Raw genomic sequence first — 18514 nt, 5'->3', positions numbered from 1 at the left:
GGTGATACTGGATAGTGACCTAAACCCACCAGCCATCTCTCCATGATCAACATGTAAGAGTGAAGGGTAACATGTACAACACACACAGAGGAAAGCAATACCTGCTTTCTTGGTGTCATTGTGATTGACAAAAGAGACAGTATGGTCAATTTTTGCTCTCTTGCAGTAATGGATCGGTGATTCAACATTTGATTCTCTCAGTAATAGTGCAAATAGCGAGTTTGATGAAAGCCAAATTGTGATAGCTAGAAGTCTTGGTCAGAGCATCTTCAAAACTGCAGCTCTTGTGGGATGTTCCTGGTCTGCAGTGGTCAGTATCTATCAAAAGTGGTCCAAGGAAGGAACAGTGGTGAACCGGCGACAGGGTCATGGGCGGCAGAGGATCATTGATACACATAGGGAGTGAAGGCTGATCCATGTGGTCCGACCCAACAGACAAGCTACTATAGGTCAAATTGCTGAAGAAGTTAATGTTGTTAATGTTCAAGAGATCAGGACTGTTTCGGCAGCAAAATGAAGACCAACACAATATTAGGCAGATGGTCATAATGTTATGCCTGATCGGTTGTCATATAATTATGGCTGGTTGGTGTAGATCATCTTGATCAAGGGACACAATTTAACTCCCAGCACAGTTTGCTGACTTCACTATTCCTGGCTGTTGTATCAGAAATCTTTCAACTGAACAAATTGTGGTGGAATGATTTTCTGTGCCCAGGTATTAGGAGAAGATCAAAATGGGTCGCCTTTGACTTAATGTATTTCATGCAACAAAAGAAAGTTGAACACAAGGGAAAACAGTGCTGTGTGTTTTGGTTTTAATTATTGCCTGTTTTTACAGCACAGTGGGCGAGTTCTCAACTGTGACACACAAGCAGAAGAATGTTTATTTGCTGCACTTTAGGAGCAGAGTGGCTTACAGGAACACTGACACATTCCCATGTCACCATCGCTTTCCTTTTCTTTCTGTGTATGCATGTGTGTGTGGGTGTGAGTGTCTATCACACCACATCGTTCACTGCAGTGCTACTGCCTGACACTGAAGCTGAAATGACACTGACAGCATAATCATACGGCTTGGAGCAATTACACATTTTATCCATGGTGAAGTGACTAACCTCGGTGAGAATGAGCTGACTACTGCAGGGGGTGGAAGGACTGGTACCACAACTACACATTAACTCAGCATGAGTAGTACATGAGTGGATGGGAATTTGATTGCAAGTATCTTTTCAACATGTGTTGTCCCAGCCATGAACCTTTCAGCATCTGGAAGCTGAACCAAGCCAGTTAAGAAGTTTCCTCCGGCACCTGCATGCTGACAACCCATCACAGAAGTCTCATATCCAATTAGTATATATAAAAAGAAACATTCTCGTCTGTGGATGTATGCACAAACACACACACACACACACACACACAAAAGACTTACCTCAACTTGTCCCAGTCACTCGCTTGCTCATCGCAGTGTACAGACTTCCAGAGTGTTCGTTCACACAGCACATCATTTCCATGCCTCTTTTAGATTTGATTTGCTTGAATCTTGTCCTACACAATTTACATTTTTCATACAACCTTCCCACCTTTCAATCTAAAAACCAGATGCCATACAAGAACCTTTCAGCCTATGATTCCTTAAGCATTTTTTTTCTATACATACATAAAATTAAACGATTTTTCATATATATATATATATATATATATATATATATATATATATATATATATATATATATATATATATATATATATATTTTTTTTTTTTTACCAAAAACATCCTACAGCATCAGTTATCTTTAATATTTATATATTTTTTTAGATCTCTGTGGCATCAAACCAAAATTGGATTAAAGCTCCAATGATAAAACTGTAATGATTCTTCTACATTATCGTGCTGAAGAACTGCTACCTCAGTTTGTGGGAGACTAATTTACTCAGATAACTAAATAATTTTCTTTTTTTGTAATAAAAAGATTTATTGTTGAATTTATTTGTCCATACTGTGCAGTCATACTGTCTGGTCATGTCATGTCAAATCTGTCTTGCTTTTATTCATGTGGAATGAAACACTCGGAGCTGCCCTGTTATATTTTATATAGTTATGTAGTTATATTAATTATAAGTTATTAAAACTAGTTTATTCATATAAAATTAGTGATTTGTTCTTGTAGTCAGACACAATTGCCAGAGTTTCTGTTATGGAAAATAAATCAGTCATTCTGACTAATGAGACTCAAGAATTCAACATGTATGACTAAGCACCACTAATATGTACGCAAATATACCGGATTTGGCTCATTCAAATCAGTTCAAAACAATTTGTATAACACTTTTTACAATAATAACAACATTGTCCCAAAGCAGCTTTTAGAGAGATAACGAGGTTATAAAGTTGGAATTGATAAGTCCAGTGCCTATAAGTGTGTGCCTAATAAATGATTCAGTGGTGACTGTGGCAAAGGAAAACTTCCTTAGACGTTATGAGGAAGAAACCATGAGAGGAACCAGATCCAAACAGGGACCCAATCTCATCTAGGTGGCATCAAATATCCATTTATTACAGGGCTATCATTGTTGAGGTGTACTGTTCAATGATGGGGGCTTAAATGCAGAACTGTTCATGCAAATTAAAGTCCTGAGCTATTGAAGTTGATATTAATTACAGTCCAAATACATCCTCAAAGTTCTTGAGTTGCTTCATGGATCAGACAGACCCGAAAGAAAAGAAAAAAATCAGTGTCTAATTGTTTGCTAGACCCGAAAGGTCTTACAAAATATTAGACACTTTGTAAGGATCGGCTATTATTTCAGATACATAACTGGCATTTTTGTTTTGCATGTTATTTACTGCACAGTTTATTGATTTCCGAATTGGACATAACCGTTTCAACATCTCACCAGTTATTGATCAGGTTTGGTTTGCGTGATGAAGCTGCAAAATCACCTGAAGTAAACCACCCTTAATATGACTTTTGAGTCGATTCTTTAATGTAAGAGTCGACTCCTATATTGTTTCTTTTTTTTCGGTTTGTGACGCAGAGCAAAGATTTTACTTGCTTTTAATTCAAAGGCAAATAGAATTTTGTCGACTAAATATCAAAAAGAATATAAAACATCTTCTGTCCGGTACATACAAACTTACTAAAATCAATGAGCCGGCTCTTTTGTTGAGTCAACTAACAGAAAAGAGCCGGAATTCCCGTCACAGCATTCCCAATAAAATGGTATCAAAGAGTGTCGAAGTAATAAAATGTCCTCGTATAACAAAATTCGCGGATTTCTGATTTCATCTCTGATTTTGACTCCATCCTGTTAATGATTAACGCTGTCATTATTTCATCACAAACATGGTTTTACTACCATCTAGTGTTCATGTTTAGAAAATACATTTCATTTAAAAAATTGTTTTTGGACTCGCAATCTCTTTAGATTATTCCGAGGACAGTTTCTTTTTCTTTAGTTAATCTTTTTTTAGTTATTGTTTTAAAGCGTCAATAGGCGTGGTTTCAGTGGCAATTAAATATATTTTTAAACCATGTTCATAAAACACATTACTCATTAACCAAGCTATTTATCAAGAACTTCCTGTTGGGTCTTAATGTATTAAAAAAAAGATGACCCAACGAAAGATAGCGAAATATATATTTATTTCTGGTTATATATTTAAAAATAATTTTGTCGGTGCAGTTATTACGTGCCGTTTGTATGATTTGTAGTCAGGCGGAGAGGGCAGCAACCAAAGGGGTCCTTGGAATGTAAGATTTTTACAGGATGCAAGATAAGACATCACACCGGTTTTATTAGCTACGGGATATCGCTTCCGGGTCTCTTGCGTGCCACTGAAATCAAGATGGTGAGTGTGTATTTTCCGTGCAGAATCAGTTCGGAAATATCCGAACCGGTTTGAAGGGATTTGTGCTTGTTTGAGAAGCTGGGGATGAGGTCCGAAATTATGTTTTAAAGCATGAGACTGTAACTGGGGTGTATGATGGAGCGGTTAATAACAGTAAACTAAGCTAGCTGTTTCTATTATGTGACCGGAAGGTTGTGTTCGGCATGACCCGGATTATTCAGGGAGTCACAGATTAACGGTTTAACGCACTCTTTAATTCATATCTCAGATTATGACAGACAGACAGACACAGAGAGAGAGAGAGAGAGAGAGAGAGAGCGAGAGAGAGAGAGAGAGAGAGAGAGAACGAGAACGAGGACATACTAATGGACATGAAGATCGCTTTTTGTGCAAATTGATGAAAACCCGGAGTCCACTGCACCACTTGTACTGTATCTGGTTGACAAACACTTCTTATTTTTCTGCAAAACCTGAAAGTGTACGAAAGCTGGAGACTCCTTCCATAGATGTTCATTTACTGAAAGAAAATTTTACCCTTAATAATTTTCGTCAAATTTTCTATTTATTTTTGTACATTTACGAGGCAGATGTAGAGAACAGAGAAGGATGATCCGCTTTGGCGACCCCTAATGGTAGATGCCGGAAGAAGAAGAAGAATACGCGTCATTTAGCAGACGCCCTTATCCAAAGCGACGTACAAACGTGTTCTGACGTCTAATCAACACTGGTTGTCCAGGATACACACTTGGGGTACCATTAGAATAAAACTCTCACACTTTATTTTAACCTGAAGACCTAAAACAAATGGGTGAAAATAAATGCAAGTCAAAGTGTTTTAGGAAGAGGTTGGACTTAACCGATCGTTTGGGACATCGAGGGGAAGTTCATTCTACCACATTGGTTTCAGAATAGATGTCTTGATGTATACCCTACTGTACATCTTACCCTGAGAGCAGGTGGGATTAGTGGAGCAGTGCTAGAAGATCTGAGAGTGCATGGTGCAACACCGTCTGATCAATCTGAATTAAGAACTCAAAACCCACGGTATTGTTATCAGTGAGGTCAAGGGCGACTGAGGCACTGGACACACAGAGCCATATTTATGAACCCCAGAGATTCTTATGATAGGCAGCGTTGTTATTCCTGTTTAATATCCCATTCTTTATGCGCGCAAAACTTATTTGATTGTATTAAGCCCTGGTTTTTGGTGTGTTTTTCATCTGTGAATAGGATCGAAGCCCGAATTTTCATGATCACTTGGTGGAAAGATGTGGGATAAACCAAGAAAGAACCCATTAATAATTTTCAAGCTGTGCTTGTTGCCAAGTATTACTCATTCAGCACAAATAAAAATACACATTGCAGTCTTACTTTTTTACATGCTTCTGGACACAGACATTGTTACTTTACTACAAGTAGGAGTTGCAACTGTCGTGCAAATATTTGCAGGCAATTTCCTTCTACCAACAGATTTTAATATATTATAATTATTTTTTTTTTAAAGAGTCAGCTAATGGTAGAAGGAATGGGAGGGAGAGTCATTAGTACATGGGCTCTGGCATGCCCTCATACTTGTGTCAGGGGGTAATGGCTGCCCTTGTTTTTTTATTGTAGTTTTATTGATTGCAACAAACCTAAATATATTTTACGCAGATCTGTGATACGTTACCTACACTGTGGAAGGTGATGACATGCAAATAAAAGTCTACAAATAGTATATTGGTGATATTTACACCAATAATCACAGGCACATGCTCAGTCCACACCAAATTCAGTTTGAATGGGATCATGCAATCTGAGGTGAGGAAAAGCTCTTCGTGCTTTGGCGGGAATTACATTCGAACTCTTCAGATTTGGACAAAATGAACCAAATCATTGAGAAATCGCATTTACAATGCAGATCAAAGGGAAATAATAAAAAAGAAAACATTTCATTAATATTTTTTATTGGAAGATAACAGGTTAGCCACTGTCTTACCTGTGTCTTCTGACTGCATGTCTCTCTGTCTTATTTAGTAATTAGTTTGTCACATGGTGGCCAATCAGAACTAACTGCAAGGGATTATATAGTAACTGGCACAACACAAAGTTAAAACCAAACTAAAAAAAAGCTCTGAAAGCTTTTGTCCTTCAACGCTTCTAGCATAGGTAACAGTCCATTTGTTTCCCCAGACCAAGAAAAGGAGGAACAACGGGCGTGCTAAGAAGGGCCGTGGCCATGTTCAGCCCATTCGCTGCACCAACTGTGCTCGCTGCGTGCCCAAAGACAAGGCCATTAAGAAGTTCGTCATCCGGAACATTGTCGAGGCAGCTGCTGTGAGGGACATCTCTGAGGCCAGTGTGTTCGATGGTGTGTAGAGTTGTGATGTACACCAGAGCTATTTGATTTAAAAAAATAAAAAAATATATATATTTATTTTTTTTTTAGGACTGATGGAATAATCCTGGAAAGTGTTTCTGTTGCATGAAATAGTTGATCTAGTAAATAGTTTATGCTGTGTGTATTTGCTTAACATGCTTTCCATAATCTGTCCCATTTTACCTTCAGTGTCAGGCTGGTCAATTTGAAATAATTAATAATGTAGTCAGACTTGTCTGCCATGTATTATTCGCAGCGAATCGCAAGAAGCTGATTGGCTGATAAAGGGTGTGTCTGGAATGTAAACTGTTATTTATGAAGGCTGTATTCTGACGCATGCCATGTCCACATTCTTTCAGGTTGCCTTCTTATTCTAATGCACCAAAATTTTATCTGTGTATTCAATGTTTTATGTTTTGTTGATCTTGAAACATTTGCTGTTATTTGGAGCAAACCTAGAAATCATATTACATCTGCCCTATTGAGAAGGACGCTATTTTTGTCATACCACCCATGACACTAAGGTGTTAAATATATTATTGATTGAAAATAATTCTGAGCAAGCCACCACCCCCTCTGTCTTCACCAGCTTACGTGTTGCCGAAGCTGTACGTTAAGCTTCATTACTGCGTGAGCTGTGCCATCCACAGCAAAGTGGTGAGGAACCGATCACGTGAGGCCAGGAAGGACCGCACGCCACCTCCTCGCTTCAGACCCGCTGTAAGTTTTATCCGGTTCATGTTAATGATGTTCACAATTAGCAAGTGCACTGACTTCACACTGCTCATTTTTGTTTTTCTTTAGGGTGCTCCCCCAAGAGTTCCTGCTAAACCAATGTGAAGTGGAGCATTTTGTTGATGTTTGTACGTAAATAAATAATATACCCCCTCGCCCCTGTGACACCTGGTGGATTGTTTATTTTTCGGTTGAAGAAAATGTTTGATTTGCGTTTGGTTCTTGAGGTCACTTTGTGGAAAGCAGTTTGTCCTGGTGTGTAATGTAACACCAATTACTACTTTATAGTGAAATCCTAGAACCATAATCCCAAATACTTTTTATCTTGTCTTTAAAAGTGTGCACTGGATTTAAACATACAAGGTTTATATTTATATCTTAAATCTAATTGATGTACTTAATGTACAAATTAATACTTTATGCCCATTAATAGATGATAAAAACAGGTTAATTCTAAGTGTAGGATGTACACCAGTGTTTTATAAATATTTATATATAAACACATGTTGATATGCATTAGGGTGGGGGCTATACTACTGTGAGCAGTTTGTGAGATGCAAAAATGAGGAAAAACCTTTAGTTGGGGGAAGGTGGAGCTACTCAAGAACACTTATAATGTAAGGGTCAAGGTTTGGATGCATTGGTTTAAAGCTAAAATCATTAAAGAAACCATTTCAACCCCCATCATAAGACATGCTTTTCCTTATCAAACAAACAATTTCCCATTAACATTTCCACTCAATGCAGTTTTAAGATGGAACAAATCCAGCATTAGGCAGTGTAAAGTATTGAGTGTTGCCGAGGTGTTGTTTTTTCAGGGGTGTATAGAAAGTGAAAAAAAATAGTGATCATTACTCTCATATCTGGTGAGAGTATTCTGAGAATCTTGGGTTGTAATCTTGTATAATCTTGAATTGCTTTTCTTGTGCATTTCAGTTATTTTACGCTTTTCCCCGTATTTCCTGGAGAACAGATCACAACACACCAAAAGGCATAGTGGAAAACAATAGCTGAGATGTTTACATGGCCAGGAGATACGACAAACATTACTTTATTGGACATGAAAAATTACTTCAACTGAATGCTGGGTCACTCCTTAAAAACAAAACCAAACAACACCTCTTAAAACCAACACACCTTTTTTTTTTTTTTTTTTTTTTTTTTAAAGAACATGAGGCAGTTTTTTTATTTTTAACAAATTTGAGGTAAAGAGTTTTTTCTTTGTCATATACATTTTTTTTTCACAAAGCCTTTAAAAACATTGAGCCCAGGAGAAAGCCTGTAAGTATGAAAGGGAGCGTAATCCCTGCCTCACAAAAATGCTCTCACACTCGCACTTGCTTGTGATGGTTGCTTCACAGTTCGTTTAAAAAATATTCATTTAAAGTTCATCACACACAAGGGTCGGGGAAAGAAACTTTTCGGGGAAAAGAAAAACAAACAGAGGCTGTGGTGGAGGAACGCTCATGGGGGGAATCTGCAGCCGATATACAAGCTGAACAGTTCCAGATTTCCAGCAAAAACAAAATAAGCACACATGCTACCTTCTCACTCATACATACCATGTACTTATTTACATAAATTCATTTCAACCGTTAAGTGCATTGTTAAGTATCATATATTTGATATTTTCGTTTCTTAAATATCTTCAAGTACATTTTTTTTTACGTTTGGTAGGAGGAGGATGAATTTTCTTCAGCTATGAAGGGTGCAAAGCTATTTGACTTTGTTAAATACTGGTTTTGGTCTCGTTTAGAGTCTACTTCTGAACTTGTTCACTCTGGAGGCTTTCACTGGCATGGATCCAAACGCTCATTAAGATTACAAGGTCTCTGGATGCATTTCAGATAGCAGGAAGTCTAACACTAGATCGGGGGATCACACATAAGCAAGTTTGGGAAATAGCTGACCATCTTCACAAACGCAAGTGACAAACATGCTACAACACCCAAGTATCCTTATAAGCACTGTCCGTGATTGAAAAGACGGTACCCGAAAGAGCCTCAGACGACAAGGTTTTTGATATACTTAAAATTTGTTCATTGGTGCTTTATCTCACTTTGTGCAAGAAAGGATTTAAAACAGGCCACTTGGCAGGACGGTACATAATTCTGCAATAATAGTTTGTCCTCCTGTCACACAGCAATCTGTCGCCTTTGGGAGTGAAGTGTACCTTGATAACGTTAATTCATACGTGACATGTTTACACAGGACAAGCGTATAGGATACAAGGCCAATATTGAGGGGCAGAAGCCACACGAACAACCAAGCACCGATTTTACAACAAGAGGAGAAATTTCTGCTCTGAAACCCTTTTGTGACAATTCCTTTCATTAGGAAAATAGTATTTATAGAACTTTTAAAAACAACACACTGTTTGTCTTTATAACCTACATAGTATCAAATTTGTACTTATTTTCCCTAAATAGCTTTTATTAATTTATTTATTTTTATCAGAAATCAGTGCAATCGAGCAATTTCAGAAAGCAAAAGAATATGTTCCAAAGCTCAGTCACCATTAAGTATGGTAGGATCTTCTAAAGCCTTAAAGAAGAGCCCCACCAAACCAGAACCCACCCCACTCTTTCCCTATCTGCCTACCCAACCCGATAACCCCAGCGAAAACACTCACATTTAAGCAGAGTTAGAAAAGTGCAAACCTCCTCCGAGGTATCATCCCTCCTTATCGTTCATCAGAGTCACAGAATGCAATATGGGTCTTCGTTTGATCTGCACCAGCATGTTAAGGCTCCGTTTGCTGCGCTGTGGTTTGTTACACCTGTTTGCATTCGTCTAGAATGCAGCATTAAGCCCATTAAAAAACAACAAAAAAAACAAAAATCTAACAAACGTACCTTATTAACTAAAGCTAGCAATTGTTTCAACAGGTTTGTTGCACAGGCTGGATATAAGGGGGACTTCGTACTGAAACTTTATCATCGCCACTGAGGTGAGGTCGATCTAGATAAAAACAACAATCGAGTTCTGAGGCACAAAGGAAACCAGCAAGTCCAAAAACTGAGCAGGACCAAGGTTACCCACTGCGGTACACTCCAAAACTAAGGCAAAATATTTTCATCAAGTAGATTTCGATTTGAATGAGACATTTAACATGAACAATTTTAAATATATACTGTGTAAGACCTGGCCTAATTCTTAAAACCACCTAATGAGCGATGTGCCGTCCAAGTTATGAAGACAGATTTTATGGTGCCTACTGAAATCAGAATATTAAACAGCATACTCAATTCAGCTAAATAACGGAGGGTTAATATAAAGCAGCTACTTAAGGCAATGTGTGTGTGTGCTCCGTTTATATGGCTAACACACAGATCTCCTCTCTCTCTCCATCTCTGAGTCTTATAGAGCCCTGCAGCTCATGCTGCTACTTCATAGTTCTTTCTTTCAGTCCCCTCTGCCCTCCCTGAGTCCTTTAAATTCCACAGACCCTTAAAAATGACCATAAAAGGAGTCTGAACACAAAGTCTGTACACGTTTGACTATACTACAGCTGCAGATCTAGTTTCACTCTCTCAGGTCACTCACACAAACTCATACGCTCATCAAAACCTTTAAAATGCAGTATGGAAACGCTGCTGGCAAGATTTTGCCGACCGCTGCCTCCTACTGCAGCATGCTCAAGCACCAGGTTTCTCTATCTAACCCAGAAAAGGTAAACCCCACTGAAGAAAGGCACTTCTAAAGCAAAACAGCTGCGTCTTGCCAACTGATTTGGGAGTTCAATCAGAGACTGGGATTCATCCCACAGCTCTAATCAAACTCCTGTTGATTTGATTTCTTTAGGCACAGGCAATACTCCCTGTGTGCCTATGCCAGTTAGCCTTCGAAATTGAAAGCCTGCTGTTAACTAATAATAAAAGCAAGTGCTCAGTATGTCCCCCCCCCCGGATCTGGTGCAGACCAAACTGGACTCCGTATCATCTGAAAGCAGCGTACGTCCCTTACCTTCATCTTTCCCACGTTGAAATACCCGTCCTGCCTGCGTGCCAACCCTCCCACCCCTACTCCCAAGTGGTTCAGCCCACTTGGTGCTCTCCTCGAACAATGTGCGAGGAGAACTCGTAGCGGTCCTGGCTGCGGTGGCCGCAGATGTTGCATTCAAAAGGCTGACGGAAGCCATGACAGCCCATGTGGATGGTGAACATGACATGGTCCAGGAAGAAGATGCGACAGTGCTCGCAGCGGAACGAGCGCACCGGCCGCCCCTCACTGTCCACTACCTGCACGGCCAAACTGGACGAGGGTGGAGAACGAGGGCTCCCCTTAGCAGGTACGCCTCTGTCAACTCTATCTCGTTCGCCTTCCACTTCTGTTTCTTTGGCGTGACTAGGACTGTGGCGCTCACGTCCTCGGTGATTGGCAGTGCCAGGGCCGATGCCTTGCTCCTCTGTCATGCTATCGTTATCTGTGGAGTCCTGGCAGCCATTGCTCGGCGAGGCAGCGTGACTGCGCCGCGAGGGCATGTCTTCGTGGCCCTCACCTGACTCTCGGCCAGGCAGTACCATGTTGATGCTCCCTGCACAGTTCATCCGCTGGCCTAGAGGTGTGATGTGGCCATATACGGAGCTGATGACAGGCGTGAACTCGGACACACAGGCTGGGTGAGGAGGAGGAAGGCGCAGGGAGTGAGAAGACTCAACCTCTTCACTTCCTCCTCGAGGGGTACGGAGGTAGCGGCTTCCCATAACAGCTAAAGCAGCAGGGTCACTTCCAGCCTGAGAGCCCATCACATCCCTCTCTTTCTCAGGGCTGGAGTTGATCTCATAAGGTGCATCGGACATGTTCAGTCGCATGTGCTTTTCTCCTGCCCAGACACAAAATAAGGCATTCGAAGGGTCACCAAATCAAACTGTTGTCCCTGCCTTCACATAACAAAAGGAAACACAAACTGATTTGATTAGAACCTTCCTGTCAGTCAAGTAAAAAATGTGTGACCTCTGGACCTGGCAGCCTCAGTACTTTTCAATTTTGAAAAAAACTTAGTACATTGCATGATTAATCAGATCAGGATGTGCATTATATCATATCAAAAAAGAGAAATACACCCTCTAGCTATAATCAATATGATACACTTTATATAGAAATTTTTTTTTAGCACTTTTCATGCATAGTGCAACGGCACATTTTCATTTCATATTAAAAACACATTAGATGATGTTATAGCCTGGAATTCATCTTTTTTTCCCCCCAAAAAACATTCATATTGTAAGATTGCATGCTTTGATTTGCCAATACACCCACACAACACACATTAGAAAGAGTACAGATCAGGATGCTGGAGGGTCCTCATGATGCTCATGCTTACACAGTAGATTGTGGTATTGCAGTGTGGCTTTTTATGTGATATCAATATTGCAGAAGCCATTATTGCGTTTAGAGATCGACATAGCCTGCCTACTAGAAACCCACAAGTGATGGACTAAAAGATGCCTACCCAGAAACTTTTGAGGTGTGGAGCGCTTCCTTTTAGTGATGCTGTTAGCCACCCGTTCAATGAAGGTCATCTTATCTGACAAGGGCTGGATCAGTGGGTCAGCCATCACATCCATGTTACGACATTCCTCACCTGCACAATGGGCTGTATAATAAGACAAACACTCGCATTCACACATACAGAAGGATCAGGAGTTGATTATGTCTTACCCTGTGCAGACTGCGTGCTGTGGGCAGGCTGGTGATCCAGACTCTGTAGGTAGCTGTGGCAGCGCTCGCGATGTTCCTCAAGTGTGCTCTGCTGCTTGTAGCTGCGTCCACAGTAACTGCACTTATAGGGCTTCCCCACAGTTGGAGAGGAAACTGTAATAATGTAGAACATGGCAATAGCTGATAAGAGACACAGTACTGAAGACTGATAGAATTAGAATGAAATCCTACTTGCTTACAGACAAATATCTAATTAATCAAATTGTATATATGCACTGAATATTTTGAATATATAATGCAGGTGCAGAATATGTATTCAGTACAAAAGATCTGAAAATACTACACATAGAAACCTTTTTTATGTGACTTGAAACCAGCAGAGAAAAATATTTAAATAATAAAACAATTCTTTTTCATCTTTAATTAGTTAGTATTTTTTTTTTTTTTTTTTATAATTATTTATTAATTATTCGATTCCTTTTGTTTATATGCAACAAACAAGAAGCATAGTTTTACAAGAGACAAGTTTTTCAGCTTAATGTTTGGAGAAACCAACTGTCCAGATGTGTCAAGCTCTTGTTTTTCATGCAGAGGAAGGATTTAAAAAAAAAAAAAAAAAAAAAAAAAAAAAAAAAAAAAAAAAGTTAAATTACATTTTTGTACCAACATCTGAACAGCTATATATTTTTGAAACCCTTTATTATTGTATATACTTTTCATATTACTTACTTTGTTGCATATAAACAAAAGGAATGGAGAGGAGAGAAAAAGGAAAGGGTTTTTTTGCAAACGAGTTTTTGAAATTTCTTTTTTATTAATTCATTATCAATATCAATAAAATATTTATGAATTATTCTAATGAAAGAAATAAATGGGAAACATTGAATTGAGAACCTGTCAGAAAGACAACCATCCATGCTGCACTCCACTAATAAGTCTGTTGTGTTAAAGTAGCCAGATAGAAGCCACTCCTCAGTAAAATGTACACGATCACTTGATTTGAGTTTGTCAAATGTATCTAAAGCACTCTCTGGAAATAGGATTCTACGGTCTGATGAAGCCACAAGTGAACCTTTTGGCTAGATGCCAAAAATCACATCTGCAGGAAAACCAGGCTTCTCTCATCACCTGGCCAGTTGTCACTAATGTAAAGGTTTGGCTGGGAAAAGCCTCTGTGATTCCAGGCTTCTTTCATTTAACAACGATGAAAGCCACTGTGTTCCTTGGTAACTTTCAAGCTGCAGAAAACTCTCTGCCTCAAGACAATTCTGTCTCAGGCGTCTGCAGAAAAATTTATTTAAATTCTTGCTTAAAGTTTCGCTTTTTGCTTTGACATACGCTGGCAGCTGTGGGAATGATATAGACAGAGGTCTGCTCTTCAACTAACCTTTAATCAACCTCTCACAGATGAAGTGGAATCAGAATGCAAATGATCTCAATTTCCAGGGTCATAACAGTGGGTCTAAACGCTTATGTAAATGTGATATTTCACATTTTTAATAAATAAAAATATCTTCATCTTCACTATGTATCTTGTCACAGGTGTATAATTGTTGTTCAGTAGCTGACTGTTTTAGTTATTTTAGTTACAGTTACTATATGGTCCGAGACTAAACTGAAGAAACTTTTTTTTGTTTAATGCAATGAACTATGATCACTTTTTCAAGAACGAAACTACTTCTTGTAAATAATGTGACGTAATGTATGAATGTAACAAGAAATTTCTCATCAACAAAGCTCGACTTACAAAATAACGTCGTAAAACACTGGGACATATATAGTAATTTGCGTCATTTCAGAGAACACCATATCACTTGGCTGTCATTTCTCCGAACCCTGGCATTCAGAATAGCGGTAAGTAACTGGCCTGCTTCACATTAACCCAGGTAGATGTGCATCAACATTTTGAGAGCATGAGCAGGATATCCTGTTTTCATAATTTTCTAAATGTCATGACAATATGACTAGAACATGCTGCTAGGTCACTTGCTATTCAGTTTTTAAAAAAAAAAAAAAAAAAAAAAAAAAAAAAAAAACTCCAGAACTCCATCCTCTGGCAGAGCTGCTAATTCTTACAAAGATTACAACACTTCTTGGTGCTTTGTCTCCATGTTCACTTACCGGAGTGTGTGCGGAGGTGTCCTGTGAGAGCGTCACGGCGGCGGCAGGCGTAGTTGCAGAAGGGACATTTGAAGGGCTTTTCCCCAGAGTGGAGCTTGATGTGGCGCAGCAGGTTGCCCTTCTGTGTGAAGGACGCGCCACACTGGTTACACTGGAATGGCCGCTCACCTATCGTTAATTTACACGGCGAAAGCACCAAGATTAATCATAATGCACTTGCAACCAGAAACACAGCAATAGCCAACTAATGCAGCTGTATACTTTTTTACTCAATGACATAAATACATTTATATTTACAACAATTGCATGAAACTCACCTGTATGGCTGCGTTTGTGCACCATCAGAACATTAGGGCCGATGCAGATCATCCCGCATATATCACACTTAAGTTTCCCGTTAGGGAGCCGAATAGGTCCAGGTGATCCGCTCCCTCCCTGACCGAGTACTCCTCCACCCATGTCTCCTCCAACCTCTCCGCCAACCTCCTCAACAATGTCCCCCTTATCCTGCTTCCATCCTTCCTCCCTCTCTCCTCCTCCTCCTCCTCTCTCTGCAAGTGGGGCACTACCTGCTTCGTCATCGCTGTAGAGCTCCACTTTGATGGAATTTGCTGGACAGACAGCAGAATAAAACTCAACACAAACATATTCTCATTGCAAGCAATACCCAAGTGCAACAGTCTGTAGCTCAAGTACGGACCACTGACGGAACGGCTGGGAGAGGAGTGCTGACTGTTAGGAGTGCTCACTGTAGGTCCCCTTAGCCCTGCGAAAAACTCCCGCTCTGTTGAAGAATCTCCGCTGCCTGCAAAACAAGCGTGCAAAAAACATACAAATCAAATGAGGCTACTGAGCAGAGTACTGTACCAGATACAATCAACATGAACACGCAATACCTGACATGTAAGAACGGCCATTGCAATCGTCAGCATTCATTCTTACACCAGCTGCCTGTAAATGAAAAGAAGCCACAGGAGATCCGAGGGGGTGATTTTTATCAGCAGCAAAATAAAGCTATAAAAATCATACTTCTCCCATATGATTTTGATCTCAAACTTTCAAAGACACAAAAATCTTATTGTTCTGTTGTTTTTAACCTTATAATCTATTTGTCTCTTCTCAGCAACTAAAACAAAAAGAACCTTTCATACTAAGCCTTGTGGCTTTTCTATATGATTTCCCAGATTTTTGATTCCTCATTTAAAAATCCTGAATCGCACCGCCTGTTAATATCTTCAGTTTTTAATCACTGATACAAGTCTCTGCCTTCTGTAAAGATTTTTGTTAAAAAAGACGCAAAGAAGCAGACGCTCCCCCTTCTCGTGTGACCCATCAAAGAGCAGAGTGAGAAATAATAAGAAGCCGCGGTGTATTTAAAGACGCCCTCCCCATCAGGTGTAACCTAAAGATGAGCGAGAAATCGTGACAATTGAATGATCTGACAGAGAGATCATCACAAAAACCGTGCCTCAGCATGTGAAAGTGATGAATACTAGTGTATTCTATGAGGAGCTCCAGACCGATAAAGTGAACAAAGCAATATCACAACAGGAAAAAATACAATACACTCAAACAAAGGATGGAATTCAGGTTTGTAGGTTTATGGATTCAATTTGCTGTCCTAATCTGATGTCAAAATAACTTATTGGTGATTACAGATCCTTTTCTTTATGCTACATGATGTTCAGTGGAGCAGTTATGCATTTGACGTCTCAGGTGTTTAAAGCAGGTGGCACAGCTGGTAATGTTGTTGCCTCACAAACGATTCACAGTGATCCTAAACCTTGTGTGACATCTCAACTACAACCAAATTATTTCCTAATGGGATCAATGAGGTATTCTGATTGATTCTGATTTCACCAACTCTGGGTTTTCGTCTAGGTTCTCCAGTTTCCTCCCACACCTATAAACATGCCACCATAAACAAGTGGATCAGGTAGGATAAAATTGCCCCTGTGTGTGAATGGGTGCGCTTCTGGTGTCCTTGCATCCCATTCAGTGTGTATACCTGCATGATGAATGCCCAGTGTTTTCCCAGAACAAAGTGGGTACTAAAACTCAGTGTGTGTTTAAGGCACGAAGTTAACTCCAGGGCGCGGACATGGCGATGGTGGGGTGTCAAGCAGGTTAATCTACATAGCAGACACAGCGAGTAACAATTTCAGCTCTTGGATGCAGTTTAATCAGGAATAAACCGTGTAGAGGTCGCAAAAGCTCCAAACTGTTCCCACTTTTGCTGAAAATCACACCGGTGACATGTGTCACGTCTGCAGCGCCGCTGCTGACACCCTGGCGACCATCCAAACAACTTCATAAGGGACGCAAAGTGCACTGCATACGGTGCCGAAGCCGTTGTTTCGTAGCCTACGTAGTGCACTTGTTTAGGGAGTAGGGAGCCGTTTGGGATTCAGCCCCCCGTCTGGTTGAGCCGAACCAGCTAGCTTGGGGAGCTAAGGAGCTAACAAAAACGCGACAGAGCAGAAATAAGGTGAAGACATACTCAAACTGGTTAAACAAAAGACAACGTAGAAAATTTTAGTGTGTGCGAACGGCGAGGCTCATGAATTTCTTGAAAAATGCTCAAGATTTGGACGTGACAAGCTAAAGCGGGATAATGTTTCTCGAGAGCCCGTCGGCGTTGCTATGGCAGCCACCACTCGCCAGATGCCATTTAGCTTAGCTAGCGTTAGCCCGCTACGTAAACTCGCTCAAACACACTGCAGGCAACTAGTATTATCATACAGTGTCACCTTTCGTGGACCAGCACTATGGCACGCAGATGCTAAGTTATTTTCCTTACCTGGCGATCGACTCTCCTTGCTGTATTTATATAACAGGAGCAGTGTTTGTTTTCTCAAGCGAAGGCAGCATCTCCGGGATCTTTTACCTGAAATCCCAAACAACTTCCGGGCCTGTGCTGGGATCCAGACCTGACTAATCCATCCGGAATGTACGATTTACACCGAGTGCATCGATACTTTGTGTTAAATTGACAGGAATGGCTAGACGTGGTACATATTGAGGAATAAAGCATTACATGCTATGCTGGTTTAAGAAAATAAACTGCAGTCCAGAGCTGATTATTGAAAATGTATCCTTCTTTTTTAGAAGAAGGAAAAAGCGAAGTTGGAAGGTATAAGTTTAATGCTTATAAGTTTGTTCTGTATAAGTCATTCATTCATTTTCTCCCGCTTATCCGTAATTCAGGTCGCGGGGGCAGCAGTCTAAGCAGGCCCCCGCCGTCGACTGCTGCCCAATCCTCACAGCACCGTCCCTTACGGTCCCTTCTGCAGGTGGTGAGCCCACGGGAAGGTTCTGTATAAGTTGATCTTTAAAAATTCTCTCTCTCTCTCTCTCTCTCTCTCTCTCTCTCTCTCTCTCTCTCTCTCTCTCTCTCTCTCTATCTATCTATTTATCTATCTATTTATCTATCTATCTAATTTTTTCTCTCTTGCAGCTAAGGTTATGAATGAATATATCCTTTTGTGTTCCACCACAATAAAACAATATAAAGTGCCTTTACGCTATTTCTCACTGTTTATATAATGAAAATATGAAATCTGATTAAATGCATATAGTTATTTTTAAACCACAGGCATGGAAACACGCTTGCATTCTTTTCGTAACAAATGCTAATAAACCGATCTATTTTTATAACAGATAATATAAAAAAAAATAAGGCAGTGATCAATAGTTTATACTTGAAAACATATTTAATTATGAAATAATGAATCTAATTTTATAAATAAAAAATCAACAGCACATGAAAGTATATAAACATT

The 18514-nt window shown here is 39.8% G+C and overlaps 2 protein-coding genes across 3 annotated transcripts; one reads left to right on the top strand and one right to left on the bottom strand.

The window, feature by feature from the left end:
• Positions 1-3722: 3722 nt before the first annotated feature.
• Positions 3723-7102, top strand: rps26 (ribosomal protein S26). Its single transcript, XM_083569529.1, has 4 exons — positions 3723-3853; positions 6026-6203; positions 6802-6932; positions 7017-7102. The coding sequence occupies exons 1-4, from the start codon at positions 3851-3853 to the stop codon at positions 7050-7052; spliced, it is 348 nt and encodes a 115-aa protein (XP_083425655.1). The 5' UTR covers positions 3723-3850; the 3' UTR covers positions 7053-7102.
• A 2284-nt stretch (positions 7103-9386) lies between these two features.
• On the bottom strand, positions 9387-17672 carry ikzf4 (IKAROS family zinc finger 4). Of its 2 annotated transcripts, none has more exons than XM_083569520.1 (8): positions 17533-17672; positions 15629-15683; positions 15433-15537; positions 15050-15343; positions 14733-14900; positions 12612-12764; positions 12403-12534; positions 9387-11772 (listed from the first exon to the last, which is right to left on the bottom strand). In XM_083569520.1, the coding sequence occupies exons 2-8, from the start codon at positions 15666-15668 to the stop codon at positions 10985-10987; spliced, it is 1680 nt and encodes a 559-aa protein (XP_083425646.1). In that variant the 5' UTR covers positions 15669-15683; positions 17533-17672; the 3' UTR covers positions 9387-10984. The 2 variants fall into 2 exon arrangements, with proteins under 2 accessions (XP_083425646.1, XP_083425647.1); XM_083569521.1 differs by lacking the exon at positions 17533-17672 and adding an exon at positions 16741-16843.
• Positions 17673-18514: the final 842 nt, after the last annotated feature.

The sequence above is a fragment of the Silurus aristotelis genome (assembly GCF_946808225.1).
Source record: "Silurus aristotelis genome assembly, chromosome: 19".
Classification (NCBI taxonomy): domain Eukaryota; kingdom Metazoa; phylum Chordata; class Actinopteri; order Siluriformes; family Siluridae; genus Silurus; species Silurus aristotelis.
The sequence above is the reverse complement of the archived record's forward strand: the minus strand, read 5'-3'. Positions and strand labels throughout refer to the sequence as shown.

Coding starts and splice junctions, on each gene's coding strand:
- ikzf4 (XM_083569521.1), bottom strand. Junction 15,344..15,432: donor TCCCAGCCGTTCCGTCAGTG/GTCCGTACTTGA, acceptor CTGTCTGTCCAG/CAAATTCCATCAAAGTGGAG. Junction 14,901..15,049: donor GCACAAACGCAGCCATACAG/GTGAGTTTCATG, acceptor AATTAACGATAG/GTGAGCGGCCATTCCAGTGT.
- rps26 (XM_083569529.1), top strand. Junction 6,204..6,801: donor TGAGGCCAGTGTGTTCGATG/GTGTGTAGAGTT, acceptor TGTCTTCACCAG/CTTACGTGTTGCCGAAGCTG. Junction 6,933..7,016: donor CTCCTCGCTTCAGACCCGCT/GTAAGTTTTATC, acceptor GTTTTTCTTTAG/GGTGCTCCCCCAAGAGTTCC.